The 17,891-nt window shown below is 42.2% G+C and overlaps 1 protein-coding gene across 1 annotated transcript; it reads left to right on the top strand.

Annotated features, from left to right (window-relative positions):
- Positions 1–15,073: 15,073 nt before the first annotated feature.
- LOC147420759 (uncharacterized) lies at positions 15,074–16,768 on the top strand. The gene has a single exon (XM_086504678.1). The coding sequence runs from the start codon at positions 15,804–15,806 to the stop codon at positions 16,590–16,592; it is 789 nt and encodes a 262-aa protein (XP_086360804.1). The 5' UTR covers positions 15,074–15,803; the 3' UTR covers positions 16,593–16,768.
- Positions 16,769–17,891: the final 1,123 nt, after the last annotated feature.

The raw sequence follows: 17,891 nt of genomic DNA, 5'->3' as shown, positions 1-17,891 counted from the left end.
TTTATATACACGGGGTCACCATCAGTCCCTATGTTGGTCTTTGAGCTGGGGTTTGACTTCCCTGCTTTTTGTGATCTCTTCCTTCATGTTTTCTTCTTCTTCTTGGATTGGGAAATTGATGTCGCATCTCTTTCTTCAAGAATATAATTTTGATTTTGAAGCATCAATCGTGTGAGTATATTTACTAGTACCACATGTGTACTTTGTGATAAACCTTAGTAATCTCAATTAAGTTCAATGGTGTGATCTTTGGTGCATTTGGATTATTAGGACATTGGGAAATCAAATGATGTATGCCACTTCAATTACACATTAGTATCGGCATTGTAGATGTGCTACCTTGATTGGTTTTCACTAGTGTGGCATTCTTTTGTAGTCTAATAGGACACTCAGCTACATGGTGTGGACCCCCACACTCGTAGCATTGAAGAGGTGGTCTCTTGGCAGTGAGATCGATATTTTGGCCTCTTGCTGCAAGAGAAGCTACTTGATAAACAGGCTTGACTTGTCCCCATCAGTCCTCTATGTAGTATTGTGGGCACTCTTCAAGTGCATCGGTTCCATAGGCAATATTAGGGTCTATATCATCCTCGCAATCCACACAAGCACTAGATGACTTGCAGTCCACTTGATTCACAGGAGTGACTCTTGAGTGCGAGGGTTGTGATCCTAACATATGAGGTGGTAATGGTGTTGTTTGAACAACATTTTGGGCCTTAGGGACCATGTGTTGTGATAAGGCAAGCATCAATGCAGGCACTTGAGTTGTGTTCGTCCATGCCAAAGTTGGTCTATTTGCCATCGCACGATTAAACACTATGAAACCCTTGGCTGATGACCATACCTCCCACATAAATTTAATTCCCATTAGATTTTACTCTAAACATGGGGCATTCACTGGTACTATGTGGACCAAAGCAAATTGAGCACCGTTGTTGCTCCCTTATTGGATACATATGATTGTTTGTGGAGTATGATTATCCTTAAGAGTTTTCTGATAGCCTTGGAGAGGTCAGCCAAAGTCATCTCAAATAGCTTTTGCTCTTTGATAATGGGTTGTGGCTCATGCCCAATCGCTTTCGAGCTAGTAGATTTTGGCTCAACAGACACTCTTGCTCCTGCAATCATTAAATTGTCTTCCAATTGGATTGCATTGGTGGTGACTGCTTCCCAAGTAGTGATACCTCTAATGACCACGCCATTATAGATATCCTCAAGTTGCATTCCCCTAATAAATCTATCAAGAAATTTGTTATTGTTGAAATGCTCGTTTGGATTATACCGAGAATTCAAATTCTTTAAGCGACTAATAAAGTCTCTCATCGACTGACCTTCCTCCTGTCAGGCTTTCTGGAGCTGAGAAGCTACACCCCAAAGCACTCCCTCTCGTATGTACTCTTTCAAGAACAGTCTCCTAAGAGTGGGATAGTGCATGCACTCTTAATTCCTTAGGGTTCTATACTAATCCTATGCCTTCCCACTTAGAGTCAAGCTTAAAGCCTTGCACTTAATTGTGCTCTTCCAGGGAATCACATATGTTGATAGACCGCTTTTGGCGTGTACAAAGTAGCATGTATATGCATGGGCATATGTATAAAAATATATAAATTCATGCATTTGGGAGCTTTAAAATGTGGTTTTGAGTTTCAAAAATGATGCGACGTGTACACATTGTAAATAGTCATGCTTGCATGGTAGTAGTCGAGCACACGTGTGTGCATGGACAAGTTGTTAACACCTTAGATACAGTTCTAGGTGGCTTCTTCTGGTTCTAACAAATGTGTTTGATCTTTCTAAAATGTAAATAATTCAAGTGGGAGGTGTGGGCACCCTCAACCCGCCCGAGAAGTTTGGCACATGCGATAACTGTCTATTTGCGGTGCCTGATCTGCAGTGATGCATGCACCACCTTAGAAGTGGTCAAAAATGTATGTGAGCATGTGGAAATTCTTTTTAGGTAACAAGGAGCCAAGCCTAAAATATTTTGCGGATTTTGGAGTCCGTTGGGTATTTTTGCCGCAAAAAATGCTCTTCCGGGTCAAAATTGGGGCTGAAAAGGTCAAAAATGTCCAAAAATGGTGTGAAAAGGCTTTAAATTTCCACATCATTCACGGTGCCCTGAGTGTCCAGGCTGAGGTAATGTTGAAGCCAATAATTAGCACTTTCACCTCTCTGTGTGTGGTAGGAAGCCGGGTTCCTACACGTGGTCTGGTGCAGTCCCGTCGCATTCGTGTCCTGTTTTCGAGTGTGTGGAGGAGTGAATGAGAGCTTTTCTTCTTCAATATTACACTTGGGAGATTCAATGTAAATTCTGAGGTTTCCATGGATGTGTGTGTGTGTGTGTGTGTGCGAGGAATTGAGGGAAGAAGGTGTGGCTTTTTGCAAGACTATGTGACCCTGTATCGGTGCCATTAGGGTTGGGGCTACTTCAAAGAGTCCAACATAGTGGAATTTGGTGAAGGTTTTGCAATGGTTTGAGAGAGGCCTTTTGTGTCTGGAGTTTTTAAGATTTTGATGGTTTTTCTTGTATATTTTAGTCACCATCAAGTGTGATTTCAAGTGTTGATCAACTCGACTCACCTTGTAGTGTCTGCGGGCAGGCAAGGGCTTGTAGGTCGAGGTGTTTGGAGTTTGAATAGGAATTGTGGGGGAGAATTTTCATTGAGCTCTTGAGTGTATGTGTGTGTGGGGTGAAATGTAAGTAAATTCCTTGTGTTGTGTTGAGTTGTCTGGGTGTGTGAGTGTGCGCACGATGTCTTTTGCTCCATCATCCTTTGGCGATCTTGCTGGGGAGTAGAAATTTGCCAATTGTGCACCCAGGTGAAGCAGTTTTGTTGTTAAGTTTGAACATCATTGAAGAAAATTGGTGGTTTGGTTGAGGTGCAAGACTTCAACTTTTGTGGATTTACTCACGCAAGAGAGAAGAAACTTTGAAGGAATGGCGTATAGTCGGCCACTGTCATAGGGAAGGAGGATGTGAAAGACTGGATTGCTGACTTTGAGTGGCATACTCTTGCTATGCACATTGTGAATGATGAAGCAAAGCTTCATGTATTTCCTCTTGCACTCAAAGGAGAAGCTCGTGACTGGGTTGAAGGTTTAGAGGAAGACAAAAAGCAAACATGAAAGCATGTGAAGTAGGCAATTTTTGACAGGTTTGGAAAGAGACTAACCGCAACAGAAGCAACAACAAAGCTGAGAGGTTTGTAGTAAGATGTTTATGCTAAATTTCAAGAGTTTTTCTAACACTTCAAACAAATTTGGGTGCAATTAGAGGCAGCATCCCAAGTACCTCCAGGGGATTTCTTTAAAGTGCTTCATTTTATGGATTGTCTCTATCCAAGTGTAAGGGAGAAGGTTGATCAAGAAGAGCCTGCTAACATTTGAAAGAGCTGTAGAAATTGCGGAGGCCAAGAGCAAAAAGATTAAGCAAGGGTGGGAACAAATTATCAAGAGTGAGTACTAGAAGTACCACCTCTGCAACAACATGTTGCCTGCAAATGGAAAAGGTAGGGCTATCAACATCATTACCCTTGAGCATCAAGATGTGGATGTCTTGGCTAATAAGAGAGCCAGGCATGATAGGGAGAAAGAGACAAAAGAAGAGAGTGAAACAAGAGCAAGGAAAGGGAAGGCTAAAGTAGAAGATCAACCAGAGAGCAGTAAGAGGCAGTAAGAGCAGTAAGCTATTCACCACTGAATATATAGAGTTGCAAGGAGCTAAAGGGGTTGAGCATAGGATCAATCTAAAAGAAGGTGCCAAGCCAAAGGTTCAAAAGCTTAGGACGCTGAGGGTCATTCATGAGAGGGAACTTCGTGAAGAGGTGATGAAGCTTTTGGAAGCATATTTCATCTTTCGAGTGGAGGAGTTTGAATGGGTCTCTCCAGTAGTTATTGTGTCCAAGAAGAACAAAAGATTTAGGATATATGATGATTTCAGGCCTTTGAATGCTACCACAAAAATCGATCATTATCCACTACCCTTCCTGGATGAAATCCTCAATCAGGTTCCAGGTCATGAATGCTACTCAATCATGGATGGATTTTTGAGCTACTTTCATATCATGATAGCAAATGAAGATTGAATACTACCTTCATTACTCCTTGGGGTTGTTTTTCCTACAAAAGAATGCCTTTGGATTGGTTAATGCATATGCTACCTTCCAAGGGTGGATGAATAGAGTGTTTGGTCCCTACTTGGGTAAGTTCATTTGAGTCTTCATGGATGACATTGGATGTTATAGCTCTAGGGTCACACATTTGGAGAAGCTGAGGTTGAGTTTTGAAAGGCTTGGCTTCAACAAGAGAGTGGGCAACTCAACCCAAAGAAGTGTAAGTTTGCTCATGCTAGAGTCCATTTGCTAGGACATGTGGTTTCCCAAAATGGAATAGAATCGTACTTAGAGAGATTTAAGGCTTTATTGCTTATGGATCCACTGAGTAACACAAAGGATTTGGGCATCATTTGTGCATAATCTCAAGTACGTGTCACGTTTTTTCTGGATGCTATGTCAATATGTGTATCTTCTCCAAAAATTGAGTCAAAGAGTTCAAGGGTTTGAGTGGAATGGATACATGCAATAGGCTTTTGATGGTATCAAGGAGGTATTGTGTGCTTTACCAACAGTGAGTCCTCCTGACTTGCAATCGATTTTCTATGTATCTATTAGTGTGGGGTCAGTAGCTTTTGGGTCAATGCTTTTACAAAAGCAGGGAAGGAACTTCACGCCATTCTAATTTGAGAGCAAGATGAAGAATGTAAGCGAGTTCTCCCACATAGAAATGGGACAGTGGATATTTTCCCTAGTTCTTGCTTGTCGCAGGTTCAAAACATGTCTATTGTCTTTACAAGGACAACTCCGAGTGGGCAAAGCAAACGCCGCTTTACCCTAAGAGATATAATATGCATCACTAACTACTAGCGGCCAAACCAAAAAAAATTAATCCTAATAATTTAACATAAACGTATTAAGACATCCAAACCCTAATCATTCAACCAAGTTCTTTGTTCCTAAATAACTCTCTCTATCTAATGCATTTTTGTACATGTATGTTTATGTATACAACTAGTAGCATTTTCAAGCATATATGATGTGTGAAAATCATGATGCCTTATGAAGACGTAAGCTTTCATACCTTTTTTTGCTAGCATTTACAGGCAAATAGCACACACACAAACAACTACTAAAGAGGTATGTTTAGACCTTCACTCTAGTCTTGCATAAAATGGATTTAGCAAGAACTTCACTATAGTCTTGCATGAAATGGATTTACTAAATCCCTCAAAAACATGAAGCTAACAAGCCTCCTTGTCTCCTCGTTGTGTGTCTCTATTGTGTGTGTGTGTGTGTGTGTGTGTGTGTGTGTGTGTGTGTGTGTGTGTGTGTGTGTGTGTGTGTGTGTGTGTGTGAGAGAGAGAGAGAGAGAGAGAGAGAGAGAGAGAGAGAGAGAGAGAGAGAGAGAGAGATTTTATTATCGTCCTCGAAGGTCAAATATGACCTATGGGACCAAAGTTACATGTGATGTAGTATGTGTATGGCTGATGAGTGACTCTCGTGCTCCAAAATTGTGGTGATGAGAGTCGCAATAGAGCCCACACTGTGATGGCTGTGAGAGGAAAGTGTGTAGGTTTTAGTCATGGCTGAAAATGTGAGAGAAGCAAGTTCGGATGTGACCAAAAGCTGAGCACTACGGTAGTGTGTGGTACTCAGACTCTCGAGGTTGCAGTGAGCATAATGTGCACAATCAATTTGACTCTTCTCCATTGCCCCAATGCCCTGTCTCGCATCAAAGGAAATGGGAGCTAAGTCGAATGGCTGCGATAGTGTATATCGTCGACAAGGGGATAGGCTCAAGCATGTAAGTGTGAGTACGGTTTCCTCTTTCAACGAAGAACATGGCTTTTTAGTTGGGGGCAATATGGGTGGTGTAATGTATGAAGCGTGACCCACCGGATTTCTTGCAAACCGTAATACATTGGCGTTTTAGAAAAGCTTCATTCACTTGGGAGTCAATTGAAGCATCATGTAGCAAGTGTAATGCATCCCATCTCCCAAACCAGTTCTTTATGCCTTGCATCCATCCCGTGCTCAAGATCTTGCTTTTATGCGTCTTTTGAACTTTTTTGCTTGCTTCCCATGCAATTGTAGGAAGTCGATGTGAGGGGTTTTGACACATCTTTATCATGTACTCTACAACCCTTTCCGTGTCCATAACCTCAATTGGAAGAGATCCTGACTCAACAAGTAGGAGCGCATATGGTGTTTGTGTCTTAACTTGGAGAAAGATTGCAAAAAAACGCTTTGGACATTCTTAAACTCTTTCCAAGTAGACTTTGAGATGCTCCTGCCCCACACTTCAACTCCATAAAGAAGAACCGGTGTCACCAATGCATCAAAAAGATACTCCTTGAGAACCCAACACTTGATGCATAAAGGTGGCATTCTGGTGTTGCTGATTCATAAAGCTATATAAAGATTTCAAGAAGTTCATGGGCAATCCTCCATAGAATCTGCACTCAACTTGGAAAAGAAGCGCCCACAAGCAAAGATTCGTTGCATGAAAATAATATGCACTAGCCAACGAGCACAAAAACTAGCAAGAGATACTTTGTTCCACACTTACCAAGCAAGTGACCGATTTAAAGCATGGCCGCTCCCAGACTCTCTACACCCACAAGCAGAACCTTGCTGCAGAAAAACGACACTAACCGAAGGATGAGCAGATTTGCCAAAAGGTTGACAAAAAGTCTGTGAGCATTGGGCGGTTAACATCACAGTTACAGTTGGTTTGGGTTGCTGCTGCAAACGTTGGGAGCTCTTGTTGCTGTTGTTAGCGATGACAACATCGCAAGTGAGTATCAATTGTGTGAAAGTCCCACTTAGTTTGGATAGACAAGGCAGATAGCAAGATCCTACTAAATTACGAGAGGACTCTGACTCTATTAGTCTGATTGGGCTGTCAGTCAACTTAGCAGACTTTTTTTTAATGTGAAACCCATCATTATATAACAAGCTATCCATGTCTCCTGGTTTTACCATGAGTGTCTTCTATCTTCATTAACCAATAAAAAATTGTACATTTTTTAAACAAGTGATAAAATCAAGAGGCCTACCATAAAAACATTTAGAATGATTATAATGCTTACGGAGCATCACATGTTGTAGGGAAGACAAAGATAGAACAAAATCCTCTCCTCTTGTGGTCAGATCCTCTTCTCTCATGGTCAAATCCTCTTGAATTTGTTTGCTCTTGTGAACTTCTATGTCACATGTCGTTAGCTAAAATGGGTTTTGAGAGCATGATTAGGTTTTTTGAGCCTTTCTGAGAACAATGGGATGCGCATGAGTGTTACAGCCCAGGCATGAGTGCTGCTACACGATACCACCAAACTATCTGCCACCAGCCTCGAACAACAAGTCTCTTGATTCTCCCTTTGGCCTACATTGCCCATCATCCCCAATGAGAAATGTGCAGATCTTTGAAACATTCCCTCTTGCTTAGAGAGAGAGAGATGATTGTGAGAGCGCTTGGGAATGACTCACAAGGAGATAATCGATTAGTGCATTGAGTGGGTGTCATCATTTTCTTAACTCCCATCATCTATATAATTGCCCATTTTCTCTGTAACCCAATCAAATGTTTACTTCAATTCAAAAAATACATAAATAGTTTCAAATTTTTAGTCATCAAAAAAGAGAAGTTATCTCTAAAGCCTTTTCCCTTATTTATTAGCAAAAAGGGGAGGCATCATTAGGGCGTCACCCCTTTTGGGGGCAAGCCAAAAAGTGGAAGAGGAGAGAAGGGAGGGTGCTCCGATAGGGCCATCCGGAACCACTAGTTTAATTTATGCTTATAGTATGGTTCATTTGGATTTATATTTTTATTAAATTAATATACATAATAACCAACCCAGTATAAGGTTGGCATTTCATAGTCAATTCACCTTTGAAAAAAGTTTCTTTTTTTGAGCACTTTCTTGTCCTCTCTAAAGAACGATTGAGGATGTGGACATATTCCTCAATTGTATAGTGGTGTTGATATGTGTACTCAAGCTTTTTAAGGGTGAGGTGATGTTTAAGGACATAAATGACACAATCATGAGAAGGATATTTTGGAATAGGACATATCAGAGAGAAATAGGAATAAAGTAATTCTTCTTTTTTAAAAATTTACACTTTATTAGCAATCATAGGTTTTGTAGTCAAAAATATAAGGGAGAAAAGTTGGTGATGCCTCAGGACTTTTGCAAAATGGTGCCAATAATTTTGTCACTTTTGTTGGCAAAGGATAGTCAAAGGGAGTGAGGATTAAAAATTATTTAAAGCAACGAAAGCAATTAAATACACCTCCAAAGCTAGAAAGCTAGGTTATTTCAAAAGGTTTACAATAAATTTTGAGGTAAATGGGTTTGCTTAAGGCTAGAAATATGGAGCCCTTTATGGACTTGGTCCCAAATATGTGCTTTTTGTAGGCTTGTCAAGGGGCATGATAGAAGGAGCGAAGGCAAAGTAGGTCTTGAATTTGGACAAAAGTAGCTTGAAAAGATATCTTAAACTAATGTTTTATTATTTCTATATATATATTTGTGCGACTTTGTGGTATTTTCTACATGGAAAAGTTGTAATTAGCGGAGCAACGGCAATACGTAGTTATCCAAGATGTCAACCACATTAATGAGTAATTTAGCCATTTTATTTTGTGCCCTATTCCTCTCTCTTTCCAATAGAAAAATTGACAACTTAGATAGCAAAAGGCAAAATTTATGATCACAAGTGCATTCCCTTTGGCAAGTTGAATTCTTTTAAGACAAAAGGTTTTGCCAACTTTATCCAAGGCGGTCATCAATGATGATATCAAAAAGCTTTATGATGGCCATAGCCCTTTTAAGTAGTCATCATGCACGCATGTATGACAAAAGGCATTAAGGTTCCTCATTTTAAACATCACATGAAAACTTTTGGTGCTTGAAAGTTGAAACTATCTCCATGTTCATGCCATTCGGTCACATTCCATAGGATCTTGAGATCACATTGAATTTGTCGGTGCCCAAAAGAGACCCCATTTTCATGCTATTTTGTCATCGTACTAGTAGGGTAGAGGAGCCAGAAGGTGGCCGAGTCCCAAAAGAGAGACATTTTTTTGAGACACTACTACCCTTTAAATAATATGAGTGTATTTCAATAGTAGTTAAAAAAATCAACGCGGCAAATCGTTGAGTCTTCCCACTCGCACGTCTCATAATCGGCTCTCCACTTGCACACAAAAAGAGAGAGATTCTCAGTACTCGTACACACGTCACTCTCCTCCCAGTTCACAACATTTATGAAAGAAAACACGATCAGCTCATTAACTAAACAAATTCTCATTATCAAACGTGACACCCCATTTCTTTGAAGGCTTCGAGCTTTTCATAAAAGACAAAACACAAGTTCAACACTCCAACGCTCCTTGGAAAAAACTAGGTTAAGTGTACTTTTAGCTAAAATTGGAAATCCCAGCTAGATTCCAAGAAAATTGGCAAAACTTCACAACTGTTAGTGAAAACACTTGCAAATGCTTCAAATTTTGATCTCAAAATTCAAAAAGTTCTATGTGTGCCCTTCTCTTCTTCTGATAGAAAAAATGGTGTCGTCGAGCCTCGACATGGACTTATTTGTACGTGTGGGCATTAATATTGTTCACACGTACATTGCAAGTGTGACGAGGGAAAAGCTATGTGACAAGTTCAAAAATAATGTAGATGAGCAACCATCCTCTCTAGCGAAATATTTGTATAAATGCATCCTAGTGTCCACCTTCTTAAGCATAGGCCACATCTTCTTTTCTATCCTACTTCGTAATTCAAAAAACGTAATTCAAAAAAAAATTGGCCTGCTAAATGCTTTAATATATCCATATGAGTGAAGGTCGTTCAATTTTACTATTTGACATGTGTCCTTCAAATAACTTAAAAGTAGTTCTCTCGTGTCCTTTCAAATGCTATTTGCTGCATTCATTTGTTTGGAAATTGACATTTTAGTTGTTCGACATGTGTCCTTCAAATAGCTTAAAAGTAGTTCTCTCGTGTCTTCTCAAATGCTATTTTCCAAAGCTCATTCATTTGTTTAGAAATTGACATGCTACAAAAGAAGAGGCTTAGAGAGCAAAAGATTAAAAAATATATTCATGGGAGTTTTATCCATGATTCTAATATTGATTCAATATTGGTTCCACATGGCAAGCTAATGATAATCAACTTTATTTAATTTATTTCTTTTAGGCTCTTGTGAGACCATGCTGATAGTTGTGTACTCTCTCGAATGAGAGGAACATTGAGTATTGTGTCAAACACAATCTTTTTCTTCTTCTTCTTCATCCTCTTTCTTCTTCTTCTTCATCCTCTTTCACTTTTTTTTTCAATTTCTTATAATGCTTCCAAGTGTTTTCCAATCATTAACTTTTATGCTTTTAAAATATATTATATTCTAAATAGTTCATTGTTTTTTCCAAAAAAATATTTTATTGTGATACGACATGTTTTAAATTACTAGTGCCTGCATGAAGAGAGAGAGAGACAGGGAGAGTCACAAGTAGTACTAGTGTATGTATAATGAATAATATAATATTTTATTAAAACACAATAAAAATTCCATGTGTGCACTTTAGGCACTTGGTTAAACTTACTTCCATAAATCTCATCCTCCCCTTAACTTAGCAGATCTTTGTGTCTCCTCACCTTGTTCCATAAGCGCCATTTGCTCTAGCTTTTTGTGCATACATAGCACCTTAAAACCCTTTTCCTTCTTCTATTGCCTCGTGTTAATTAGGATGCTAAGCTGGTCCACAAAGTGGAAACCAAACAAAAATATGGCAATTGTGCACCTAGGGATCAAAGAGATGGAATCGTTTGCAACGAAACTTTGCAAGGGTGGAAGGTTGGTGCATTCACCCTGCCAAATCTCTTTGCAATCTTACACCATCTCATTGGTCCCAATCACAATTGCCTTATTTTTTCCATGAAACTTTGGAAGGGTGGAAGGTTGGTGCATTCACCCTTCAAAAGCTCTTTGCAATCTAACACCATCTCATTGGTCCCATTCACAATTGCCTTATTTTTTCCCCCAATAATCACAATTGGGTCACTAATGAGATACTATTTACCAGATTTTTCCTTAGACCCTAGGAGATCCTCAAAGTTAGAGTTAGATGCAGCCTAGCTCCCCCCTATGCTTTGGACCCTTAGCCTTCCTAACTCGATGTCCCCCCGAGGTTTTTTCTAGCAAGGTGGCTACAAGGTATCTCACCTCTTTCCTCCCCAGCTGAATTACCAGTAAACCTCCTATGATTTTAACAGTTCTTCTCCTCCTCCTCCTCCTCCTCTCTCTCTCTCTCTCTCTCTCTCTCTCTCTCTCAATCAATCAATCCCTCAAAGATGAAATCTAAAAAATGAGATTGCACTTGAGAACAGAACAGCCCATTTGTGCTTATATCTTCAAAACAATCATAAGGTTGAAAGGTGTCACTCATGTAACCTAAGCACCTTTTACTCATGCAACCTTTTGACCACTAAGAAATAAATGGTGTTACAAAATCCACTTGAATATGTGCAACATTACTAAGGACATTGTAAGCCTTTATAGCTTGTATCCACCAACATATGACTAAGAATGGAACGGTTCATCACTAAAGTCTATTGGCTGGCCCTCCTACTGAGGTCCTCAAAGCCTGGATTAGGAATCATTGGGGCTGAGTCCATTTTTGTTTAAGGAGGAGACGATGGCCTTTGATATCTTGAGTCACGGCCAATGGATGATTCGCAATTCCCCTTTGATGCTCTACAGGTGGCATAAGGAATTTGACCCGTCTATTTCAGCCATCAAGAACTATCCGGTATGGGTTGAGCTTCCCAATATTCTTCTTCATCTTCACCATCATCTCAAACTCATTGCCTTTGTCTTGGGCAGAGTCATTGGAGGAAGGCCCCGACGGGAGTTCAACCATGCTTGGCACCCTCAAGCCCTTGTCGAAATGGATCTGGGAAGTCCCATGCCGGACTCCATTGAGATTCTGATTGATGACGGGGAGGTATTCGAGTAGAAGGTTGAATACAAGTATCTCCCCAAGTCTTGCTTCCTTTGTGGTACTGAAGGCCACTTCATTAGGGGCTGCCCTAGTCGCAACCTGAAACCCCCCCCCCCCCCCCCCCCCCCCCCCCCATCCCTTCCCCTGCTCCACCCACTTCTCCGATCCCTACTGCTTTGCCGACATCGGACAATCCCCAAGCCCCCGAACAGTTTCCTCCAGGTAGCCAAGGCAATGTGAATGGTAAGAAGGCTCCTAGGCCCCAAGCACCCAAGAATAAGGGGAGACAAGCCAACCGCTTCGTCATTCTCCCACCCCTCCAAGATTTTGTGGATTCCTCTGACTCCGATGAAGGAGAGTTCATCCCCCCTACCCAACAGAATCAAGCCCCCCCCAACCCCAACCTTACTTCCTCTCCATTGGAAGCTCAGGTGAATGCAATGGACCATGAGTCCATGCTGGATCTAAACAAAGACACTTCTACTCCTGAACCCCCTCCTCCTTCTCTTGAACTGGTTCATGTCAACCCTGTTCCTATGGAGATCGTCAAGGACAACAAGCGTTAACATTCCAATGTAGCTCAAACACCCCCTAGGGGAGGCAGCTCAGGCAAAAAGCCCCAAAGATCCCACAAATGAGAATCGTCTCCTGGAATATCAAAGGCATTTCAGACCCTGGCAAGGCCAAGAGAGTTGCCTATTGGTGCCGGGACCACCCCGCTGATGTCATAGCCCTTCAAGAAATCAAGGTCACCGGGGACGACCTTGTGAGAAGACTCATCGAGGTCTCCCAAAACAAGGACTAGTTCACTTCTAACCACCCCAGAGGTTCAAGAGGAGCAGCCATCGGCGTTCCCCCCTCATGGGGAATCACTGTTGACAAGGTAAAAAGTGGCACGAACTGGTGTGCAGTACACGCCCTTGACCCCCTCAACTGCCTCATCATTTCAGTGTATGCAGGAGATTCATTGGCAGATCGAGCTAGGCTATGGGTGGAGCTCTCCGCATTCTCAGGTCCTTGCATCCTGATAGGAGACTTTAACATGGTTGAGAGCATCCATGACAGATTCATGTGCCTTGGCAATGTCATCTCAGGGCAAGAGAAATCTCGTTGGGAAATCCTCAAGGAAAATCTTCAGGTTCACAACATAGGAACTGAGGGGGACTTTTCCTGGCAAAACTACAGCCAGGGCCAGCTTGCCAGGAAGGCTCGTTTAGACAGATGTTATATTGACTATACCACTGCCAACATGTTCTGCAGAATCAAAGCCAAGGTGGCTAGGAGTTCCTGTCTATCTGACCACTATCCACTGGTAGTAACTCTTGATGATAAAGCCAACAAGGTCCGTAATCATTGGTTTCATACTGACCCAGAGCTCTTTCAACTCCCAGATGTCCAGCTTGCTATCGAGAATCTCTGGTCAAAGCATTTCTCTTCCATCAGGTCACCCTCAAAGGCCTGTTCTGTTTGCTGTTAAAGAATCACAACAACTCCTCATCTCTATAAGGAAACAGGTTAATTTGTTCAGACAGCAACATAGAGACAAGATCTACAATGAGCTCAATTCTTTGGAGTCCAACTGCTCTTCACTTGTTGCTGACCAGAGCAAGGTTTCCATGTTGAGACATCAGCTTCGACTCGAGGAAGAGCTCACCCTCAAACACAGCTCTCTGTTTTTCAAGGAATGGTGGGCGGGTCAAGTGGACCACCCCACAAAGGCTATGTTCAAACAGTTGTGCAGGAAAAATTCCAAGGAGGTAGTCCCCCTTTTCTCTAATCCCGCCTGTCCTATCAACTCCCATGCTGAAAACCTGGAGTATGCCCGTAAACACTTCAAAACCTTATTTAGCCCCAAGGAGGCCATCACACCAGAAGTAAAGAGCTGCTGAGAAAAGATATGGGCATGCAGAACAAGGGTCATACCTCAAGAGAGCCTTCCCCAACTTGAGCAACCTCTCTCTCTCTCGAAATTGTACGCTTCCATCGAGGGAATGAAAGACAAGAAAACACATGGTCTTGATGGGCTACCGGCTGAATTCTTCAAAACATTCAAGAGAACTTTGGCCCCCTGCCTCTTGCTAGTATGGGAAGAGTCCCTTAAATTCGAAGCCCTACCTTGCTCCATCAACACAGGGGTTATCAAGCTCATTCATAAGAGAGGACCTAAGGATTCTCTATCTAACTGGCGTCCTCTCACTATGCTCAACACAGCCTACAAAGTCCTTGCCCGGGCGGTCGCCAACACAGGTTGACTGTTCATCTAATGAATTGGATCGCCCAGGAACAAAAAGGTTTCATTAAAGGGAGGTATATAATGGATGCGGTGATTGCTTTATGGGAGGGAATTGAACATGCCCAAGAATCAAACCAGGACTTCGTGTTTGTGAAAGTAGACTTTGACAAGGCCTATGAGACAGGTTGGAGTGGTCCTTTATCCTGGAGAGTTTGTTCTTCATGGGATTTGGTCCAATCATGATTTCTTTTATCAAGACCTTGTTAGGCAATGCCCGGGCTAGGGTGCCCTTTAACGGCCTGCTTTCAGACGTCTTTGCTCTCAACCGCTCAGTTAGGCAGGGCTGCCCCTTAGCCCCTCTTCTGTTCGCCGTCTCTGCTGATGGACTAAATTGCCTCATTAAGGATAGGATGGAGCAAGGGCGTATCAAAGGAATCACTCTACCGGATGGGGATTCTCAGCAATGCCTCTCTCAGTTTGCAGATGATACCAACGCCCTTCTAGCTAACGAGCAGAACACGCTTAAGGAGTTCTAGAGTTGCATAGAAGTCTTTTGCACTGCCTCAAGTTCAAGAATTAACCACTCTAAGACAGGAGTCTGCCAAGGGGAAATTCCCCTCCCCCAGTGGCTGCTCAACTCACGATGTAAGAGTATCGAGGAAGGCTCAATCTTCCGTTTGCTAGGCATTCCTATGGGCTTTGGAGTAACTCTAAAGCAAAGATGGGATTGGGCCATCCAGAACTTCAAAAGCAAGCTCAATCGTTGGGTTGGCTTTCAAGGTTCACTAAGAGGCAGGGTGATGGTAATCAATCACTACCTAACAGCCTACATCATCTTTTTCCTGGCCTATTGGAGGCCCTCAGACTCTCACCTTAATGAGGTAGCCAAAATCTGTCGCAACTTCTTATGGAGTGGAGACCCCCACACAGTGAAGACCTCCAAAGTCCGATGGGATTTCTGATGTCTGCCCAAGAAGCTAGGGGGACTTGGAATCCGGAATCTCCCTCTCACAGCTAATCGAATGGCCATGAGAACCATCATCAGAGCCATGCAAAATCCACAGGCAGAATGGGTTGTTCTCCTCTTTCGACAGCTCGACGCCTTCCACATCAAAGACCAAAATAAATGGAGGAATCTCTCCCCTGTCACAATATTCTTCAGCGACCATTCAGTCAAAGCAGCCGGATCTGACCTGGTCAAGTCTCTTTGGCTTGCATGGGAGAGACATAAACAGCTGATCAAGCCCAACGTGCTATCCAAACACAGCCTCTCTCTCACCTCATTTGACTCTATCTGGTGGCCCAATAAGAACTTGATAGGAATCAGTAAAGATGACACTAGGCAGGCCCTCTCGCTCCACAACAAGGGCGTAGCGTCGTGGCATCACATCTGGGAATCGGCTCAAAAAAGCTGGCTCTCAGACTTGGATTTCTCCATTCAATTCTCCCTCGCTCCTTGGGAAATATCCTATCTCAGGAAACGTATCGAGCAGTTTCCTTCTCATCAATGCTGGCTCCTACAGGATTTTGGCTCCTTCTCTCTCAAAGGTTTGTGTTGGCACAATGGAGCTGCGCTGAACCGCCCCCCCTCCTCTCATGCTTGCTCCCAACCCCTCTCCCCACGAGGTCATTAACCGGAGATGGAAGGTCACCCTCCAGCCCAAGCAATGGTCTTTTAAGTTTGCGAAGTTGTGGACCAATCCCTCCACCCCTCGGAAGACGGCCTTGCTGTGGATCATTCTCTTCAAAAGGGATCTGGACCGGGGAGAAAGCTCGCAAAGCAGGCAAAGGCAACGGTCTCTGCCCCAGATGCAAAAGAGTACTAGAAGACCTTCCCCACCTCTTTCTTCACTGTCCTTTTAACCGCCCTATTTGGGCACCATTTGTCAAGGCTCTAGGATCCCCCCTCACCTGGCAACAGGTTCTATTAGGCGACAGGAAACTCCACACCTTAGCTTGGAACCATGTTAGAGCCGAGTTCATGTGGCTGATTTGGAGGCAGCGAAATGGCTGTTTGTTTGAAGGAGCTTTTCAGATTTCTTCGTTGAGAGTATTTTTTTATGATGTTCATCTTCACGCTCAGAGGATCTCGAAAAAAGAATGCAGGATCTACCGGCTGAAGGCAAAAATGTTAGAAAGCATCGCCCAACATTACGACTGGCTCACACTTGATGAAGGCAGGAGGGAGTGGATCAATGAGATCGCCTTCGACCTGGAAGAAGCTGAAGAGGACCTAGAGAGGGCTAAGGAGTTGCTTGAAGCCATCCAGGTTGAGATTGATATCCTCCCTGAGTGAGTGGATACGCCTTGTTGGAAGGTCCCTAGATTGGGATTATCTTTGTAAGACTGTTCAACTTAGATTGTACATTTAACTCTTTGCGACCTTACACTAACCCTGTCCCCATGTCTTTTGTAATCTTCTTTGCTTTCTTAATATAATTCACCTCGCGCTTTTCTAGCAAAAAAAAAAAACTCTCCCGTGCTTCCATATTTTTCCAAATGGCACAATCTATTTTTCGATGAAAAATATGATCCAAGGTTGACAATGATCCAGTGGTGGTAACAAGATAGCATGCAATTGACATTGATGTAAATGTGTGAGTAGTCTAATCTTTGGGAAAAAGCTAGGTTTAGTGTGCAAAATTCTAGGTACAAATTTGAGATTTTTACCTCTATGTTTTTATGCTAGAAGGTAAGAAACTATGTTTTTATGCTAGAAGGTAAGAAACTATGCAAAAGTTGGAATAATTTGATTTGAAAATAGTCATATATAATCAATTTACTCCAAAATTCTCCACTTGTCGATTTTTCAAGTGTGTAGAACATCGATTTCAAGCACTAGACAGCTCTAAGAACTTACCAAAGCTTTAACACCATGCTATGCAATACTTTGTTCCACATAGAAAACTTAGTGGAATGTATAGTCAACTAGAGTGAAGAGAGGATCTTCATGTAAGGCAATGCAGCATCATTCAACGTGAAGGGGGCCTTGCTATCACAAAAAAAACCTAGCTTAAGTTCAACTTTAAAGAGGGGGGGGGGGGGGGATTGTTTACCATAAATAGAGCTTACATTAGCATTTTCTTAATGGAACTATGGTAATGGGTGTTCTAAACCTCTTCACCTTCTTGTCCTACATTAAAGGAAGTTTTCCTCTGCTATAAACTATCACATCTTCTTGTATCACCACTCTACATTTCTGAATAAGTAAGCATAATTGCTTTGTTATAACCATTTACCATTACTAAAAGAAGTTTTAGATTTGTGCACAAAAGCAAGTTGCGTACGTGGGAGTATGTGCTTCTCCCTTTCGCAAGCAGATTGAAAGTGATCAATTTGTTTATGCTCCCATATACAGCATTTAATGGCGCGTTGCTTAAGATAGCCAAATGCAATTGGAAGGAGTCCTTAAAACCAATGAAAAGATTCCTCTGGAAAAACAACAATAAAGGCTCGCTTCCAAGGTGGGAGGACATAGCGAGAGCGGTGTGGCAAAGCCGTCTCGCAATTCTAAACCTTAGTACTCAAGCGAAGGCCCAGTGTGCCAAGTTTGTGGTTGCAATCACAAAGCAAGATCAAGCTTGGGCTGTTATGA

The sequence above is a fragment of the Adiantum capillus-veneris genome, chromosome 28 (assembly GCF_014529385.1).
Source record: "Adiantum capillus-veneris isolate H3 chromosome 28, ASM1452938v2, whole genome shotgun sequence".
Taxonomy (NCBI): domain Eukaryota; kingdom Viridiplantae; phylum Streptophyta; class Polypodiopsida; order Polypodiales; family Pteridaceae; genus Adiantum; species Adiantum capillus-veneris.
The sequence above is the reverse complement of the archived record's forward strand: the minus strand, read 5'-3'. Positions and strand labels throughout refer to the sequence as shown.

What these genes read in the sequence shown, in the direction of transcription:
- LOC147420759 (XM_086504678.1), top strand. Translation starts at nt 15,804, where the DNA reads ATGCTGGCTCCTACAGGATTTTGGCTCCTTCTCTCTCAAAGGTTTGTG.